The sequence below is a fragment of the Cornus florida genome, unplaced genomic scaffold, assembly GCF_030987335.1.
Source record: "Cornus florida cultivar Cherokee Brave unplaced genomic scaffold, ASM3098733v1 CherokeeBrave_3.0.0_Hap2_Chr11, whole genome shotgun sequence".
In the NCBI taxonomy this organism is placed as follows: domain Eukaryota; kingdom Viridiplantae; phylum Streptophyta; class Magnoliopsida; order Cornales; family Cornaceae; genus Cornus; species Cornus florida.
This window is the reverse complement of record NW_026775581.1, coordinates 114803734-114809986: the sequence shown is the minus strand read 5'-3', so window position 1 is coordinate 114809986 and position 6253 is coordinate 114803734. Positions and strand designations below refer to the sequence as shown.

Here is a 6253-nt window from a genome sequence, read left to right as displayed (position 1 = left end):
TTAATAAAAAAAACTTTAAGAGGTAATTTAGTTTGAAAAGTTGTTACTATTAACACTTTGTTTTAACCTTTAAAAAAAATATAAGTTATTAAAAATTGTTGAAAATATATAAAAATTATTATAAATATATACCCTTTTATATATAAGTATATATAGACAATAATTTCGGCATGTGTGTATTTAGTTTTAAAAGATACTTATATTAACTCTTTGTTTTAAACATTTTTTTTATAAATAGTGTAATTCAAAATTGTTGAACAATGTATAGAAAGGGTCTATAGTTTATAAATAAAAAATAAGAAATGTAATTTAGTTTTAAAAGGTACTCCTATTAACGGTTTGTTTTAACCTTTTAAAAAAATACTCTAATTCAAAATTGTTGAAAATGTATAGAAATAATAGTAATAAAAAATATATACACTAATAAATCATTCGTGGCTATTGGAAATTTTTAACTTTTATACATAGCGATGACTCATTAGTCCTATGTGGTTATTGAAATTCTAAATAGTATATAAATATATAATATAATGTAAAGTATTTAATAAAAATTATTTTATATTTTTAAAAAATTTAAAAATGTTAAGTCATTCCTTACACTTTTAGAAAAATAGTAAATATATAGATATAGATTAGTATAGATATAGATTAGGTTATTTGAAATCACTTGCACGCGTAAGACATTTTCTTTTTGCTTCGTGAAATGCTTATACAATGAAAATGATTTGTTCTTCCAAAATCACGACGAAAGAAGAAGTGAAGCTATATCCACACTCCACCAATGTGTATATATATATATATATATAACTGTCCCTGATTCTAAATTACCATCTTAGAAACAAATATGTCATTTAACTTTAAATGTGTTGTGTATATATATATTTTTTTTGTTTCCTAAATAAGCGGTATGCATTTATCAAGTAGTGCAGTCCAATATTGCCTCCCAAAAGAAAATTAAGAAAAAAAAAATATGATTATAAAAAAAAAAAATTGCTTTTAAATTATGAAAGTACAAAACTATTATCATTTCACCATGCTGGGTAACAAAAAAAAAAAAACAGAAAAGAAAAAAAAGGCATCCATATGAATTAGTGTTACTTTATTAAATAACGTTGTTACTAAACCTGTCAATGAAGCGGATCCTGATCCGGATCCGATCTGATTAGTCGGTTATGGATTGAACAAAAATTCCGATAACTCGGTTACGATCCGAATCCGATAATCCGTTAGCTTAACAAATCGGATATGGATTATGTTGATTCGATTCGATCCGTTAGCTTAACAAATCAGATATGGATTATACATATATATATATATATATATATATATATATATATATATCAATACTCTTATTATAAATGTATTAGAGGTAACCCAAAAATCCAAAATAATAATAATAATAATAATGTTATATATAAATATTGTGGTGTACTCATCCATATGTTAATAAATCTCTTAGTACAAATACTAATAAAATCATACTCTTTATTATTATATATGTTAGTAAATATTATTTTTAATCCGATGTCGAATCCGATCTGATATGAGTCCGAACTAAATAGGATACGATTGAGACATTCAGTTTGAGAATTCGTTAGTGATCCGAATCCGATAATCCGTTTGCATAATAAATTGAATATGGATTTAATTGATTTGATTTAAATCCGAACTATTGACAGGCCTAATTGTTACATTTCACACGTGACACATTAGAATGAGATTGGAGCCTGCAACCCAATATGGGCTTGCCCCAAACCTAAAATGAGCATATTCAGGCGGGTCTCGCCCTTATGTGGCCGAACTCAATCTACCCAAAAAAGCCTAAATCCAAGCAGAAAATTTGATCTATTTCCTTCAGCCCACACCAAAAAAAAAATAATGTAGTTGGATATATATTAATTTCAGAAAGTGTGGACTGGTCTCCATTCTCCATGTGGGCATCAGGGAAACCTCCTTATTTTTTCCTAAGGGAAACCTCCTTCACACACCCTATCCATTAATTAATTGATTTTTTTGTTTTCAACAAACTTTCTTTTGGGAGTTGTATAAGGACGTTGAATATTTATTGTTGACTAAATATAATTCCCTTATTTAATTGTGCTTTGTAATTAAATAAAGTAAGTCTTTGTTTATATGGCATGTTTTATCTATTCCTACCTATTTTTATATGACTATTTAGACTCATTTGATGTCAACTATACAAAGTTGAGGTCTAAAGTAAGGAGATATAACATTAAGAGCAATGAAAGGTATACTTTACGAACATAAAACCTTTGTTTATTTATTTTATCATATGTAAGAACCACATACAAAATTTGCTACATTATATGACAAAAAGAAAAGTTAAAAAAGTGATCTCACTTCTTACGTCATGTGATTGTTAATTTTTAATAAATAAATATTCCGTCAACCACATCATGGTTGGAACTCCTCTTCTTAAAATCATTTAAGTTAGAAGTGCTTTCAATCCCTACCACATACCAACGCTGCTATACTACTTAGAACGAAATATCTCACCTTTCTCTTAATATCATGTGAATAGATTATATTTATTACTCCTTTTGTCTCAAAATAAGTTTTCACTACTTTTTTATTTTTATTTGTTTCAAAATAAATGTCCTATTTAAAAATTATTATTTAATAATATTATCCATTTAATCATCTTGTATTGAACCAACTATCAGTGGACTCACTTGAGATAAATTTAATAATTCATTCACAATTAGAGTAATTAAAAAAAAAAAATTACTCTCTTAAAAAGTTCAATTTTTTAAAAAAAGAACACTTATTTTTGGGAGGGATGAAATACTGTATTAATATTTATTTTTTATAAATTACATGTCATCTCTTTTATAATATTAATTTCTTAAAATCATTTTTAATAATTTAATGCCATGTTAATCCTGGCCACCTCTTTGTTCTGTCTTCTATGCATATAGTAATATATATATAGTATATATTATAGTAGAAAAAAAGGAAAAAGAGATGACATGTAAATTACATGTCATCTCTTTTATAATATTAATTTCTTAAAATCATTTTTAATAATTTAATGCCATGTTAATCCTGGCCACCTCTTTGTTCTGTCTTCTATGCATATAGTAATATATATATAGTATATATTATAGTAGTTGAATTCAAATTCAAATTTTTTTTTTCAGAGTCAGCATTTAGATTTTCTGATTACAATGGTCAACTTGGTTTCTCGTCTGGTTTGATACAAGGTCAACAACAACTATTTCTCCAATCTATATTTGACAGCCCGAAACAGTATATCTTAATTTGTGTATAGATTTCCTCAATTTACTGTCAGTAATCTAGCATTTTTAGTCGAACAACACGAAATACGTGTCAATGAATAGGTATTTGTATAAAGAATTGCACACAGATCAACTTAGTTTGGGTTCGAGGTAAACTTAAATCAAATCAATTCTCTAAAAAGTAAGAACCTTTGTATAAATAAATAAAAAAACAAAAAAGAAAAAAAGGAAAAAGAATGGTACAAGAATGATTTGGATAAGCTCGACTATATATATATATATATACAGCTATACATTTATATATATAGGGCTAGAAAGGTAATGCAGTGGTAAGTTACTCTCTAATAACTTGATACCACTAGTTGTAAGGTCTAACATGAATTGTTATCATGAAAAGTCAAAAACACAAAGATAGAGACTTTACCCAAAGAAAGAGTCAACAACAAAATGGAACCGAGTGAGAGAGAGTCTTGAATCTCGACGCGGTTTAAGGGTGCGTCAACACGTACGGGTTAGGCAAACACACGCTCTCTAATCATTTATTACTCCCTCTCTCTCCATATATCTATATGTGTGCGTATCTATAGATAGATTATATATAGATTAGTATGTAACTATGATATCCGAAGAGGGGCAAGACAACCTCCTCACAATCCAATTATAGAATATAACTGATTATGCCAAACGCAGAGTTGGAGGATATTAGGGATTCCAACTAAATCAAAGCCATCTTCTTTTTCTGCTACTCACAATCCATTTCCTTTCCCTTCCTTTCTCCTTTTCCCTTTCCCCTTTCCCCTTTCCCTGCTGCGACAATATTTGCTTTGCCAATTCGGAGGAAAATGGCATCTACGCCTTCTCGTACGGGGAGGCAATTCCAACGCTACGATCAAGGCTGTCGTCAGGTTGTAGGGTGAGTCATTCGATTCTTTGATTTTTTATGATTTCTTTTCTTTTTCCTTTCCTTTCCTCCTAAAGAAATTGAAGTAAATTTTCTTGGGAAAGTTAAAATGATCAGAAAAATTAATTGTTTCCTAATGGTTATACCTCTTCAATTTTGATGTTCCCCTTTTGATTAATGTCTGAATTTTATGTTTTCATTTTTGGGTTAAAGAATTTTCCTTTTTCCTTTGGTTGGTTTCTAAGAATATTAAGGAAAGTGAAGAGTAATATAATTTTATTTACTGGGTTTGTTCCCTGATGCTGTTGTGGTCTCAGATTATAAATCTAATTTTTGTTTTTTTGGTTAAATTTCAAAATTGTGCAGATGCATTCCGTACAGATATAAGAAAACCAATCAGTTTTCTTCTATTGGTGGGACCCACGTAGAAGAACTAGAATTTCTTCTCATCTCTTCGCAGAAGAGTGAAAGGATGATGTTCCCCAAGGTACTTCTATATCTATACATGTTAATCAAAGTATATAAATTGGTTCATTTTCTTCATTATGTAGTTATTTGAATCTGTACTGTGGAGTTATTTCATTTTTTTTGGTTATATAACTTATATATTTCATTAGCTAACATAGTGTACATTGCAATGTAATTGTCAGGGTGGTTGGGAAATTGATGAGTCTATGGAACAGGCAGCTTCACGAGAAACCCTAGAAGAAGCCGGTGCAGTCGGCATTGTCGAAGTAAGCATTGGCAAAACATTGTTGCAAATTCTGTTTATATATGTGGGTGTGTAGTTGTGTTTTGTATGTACGGGCATTACCCAGTGACCTAGTTTTTGGTAAAGCGCCCAGTTCCCGATAAAATTTGTGTTTTGTGTATGTCTCTAACTAATTGAATTCCATTTCATTGGATTGTTTTTGCAGCATAAGTTAGGCAACTGGAGTTTCAAGAGCAAAAGTCAAGGCACATTTCATGACGGGCACATGTTCCCTTTGCGTGTTACGGAGTTGTTAGATTCTTGGCCTGAGGAAAATGTCCGTCGACGAGCATGGGTATGTTTAGATTCTTGTGAGCTTAGATTGTTTGATTGATATTGTGTCACAGTATGAGCCCTCAACTTATATAGCATTATATATATCATGTAGATGACGGCGAAGGAAGCTAGAGAAGCATGTGACCATTTGTGGATGAAGGAAGCTCTAGATAGGTTAGTTTGCCGGCTCAAGCATCCGCAACCAAAGGAGGAAGAAAATCAAAGACCTTGTGGGTTAGAATTTTTAACAGAAGAGCCGAGAATGAGCATTGTATCCCAAAATGGAGAAGAAGAAGTTGATCGTTGCCTCGTTAGCTGAGGGAGAATCATTCAGGTGCTCTTCCACCTTTCATTAGATCTGCAACCACAAAAAAAAGTGTTGCTTTGAGAACGCAAATATTGTTGTTCTTAAATTAGAGGCAGAACTTAGAGGATGTACAATTTGTACATTGATTCTTTTATTCTTTCAGATCTCCGAAAGATGGAGAACTCGGAGTTTGTTCTTTGAGAATTAGAAACAGAACTTAGTCAGATGTTGCATTTGTTACTCGATTCTTTTATTTATATAAATATAATTATTTGTCTCTTCATGATTTTTGTTTTCGGGTTGCATAATGCGCCCCAAGTTGGAACAATGTAAGGCTGATGTTGGTCCTGATCAAATGAGAACAAAATTGTGGCTCAAACTTGCTTTCTATGATGTACTAAGATTATTTCATTATCTGAATTGATAAATTTTTCCAGTTGATTGATCTGATGCCATATTTGGTTGTTGTCTTTATAGTAGGAAAATGTATCCTCAAGCATATGCTTGTATTCAGAACTTCAAAATGTATCTTGATTTTGGATTTAAATGCATATTAGCTATTGCTTTAATCTCAGTGAAATGTCATGGTTTGGGATACTTGGGATGAACTTTTAACTTGTCCATCCTTCCAGTGGGAAATACTTTATTGCTCCTGTTTTTGTTAAAATACTGATAGTGATGGCAAAAATCCCTACCCCAGCAGGGGGCTGCCTTGCCCCGTTTGGGAGGTTTTGGGAAATCGATTATGTAAATGGGAG

General features: G+C 30.7%; 1 protein-coding gene across 1 annotated transcript; it reads left to right on the top strand.

Annotated features, from left to right (window-relative positions):
• The first annotated feature begins 3781 nt into the window (after positions 1–3781).
• Positions 3782–5940, top strand: LOC132285140 (nudix hydrolase 17, mitochondrial-like). Its single transcript, XM_059787308.1, has 5 exons — positions 3782–4173; positions 4528–4648; positions 4812–4895; positions 5079–5207; positions 5301–5940. Exons 1-5 carry the CDS (start codon positions 4103–4105, stop codon positions 5505–5507), a joined length of 612 nt encoding a protein of 203 aa, XP_059643291.1. The 5' UTR covers positions 3782–4102; the 3' UTR covers positions 5508–5940.
• The last annotated feature ends 313 nt before the right edge of the window (positions 5941–6253 follow it).

What these genes read in the sequence shown, in the direction of transcription:
- LOC132285140 (XM_059787308.1), top strand. Translation starts at nt 4,103, where the DNA reads ATGGCATCTACGCCTTCTCGTACGGGGAGGCAATTCCAACGCTACGAT. An exon ending in GGCTGTCGTCAGGTTGTAGG is followed by an intron (nt 4,174 to 4,527) that starts GTGAGTCATTCG and finishes AAAATTGTGCAG; the next exon opens with ATGCATTCCGTACAGATATA. An exon ending in AAAGGATGATGTTCCCCAAG is followed by an intron (nt 4,649 to 4,811) that starts GTACTTCTATAT and finishes TGTAATTGTCAG; the next exon opens with GGTGGTTGGGAAATTGATGA.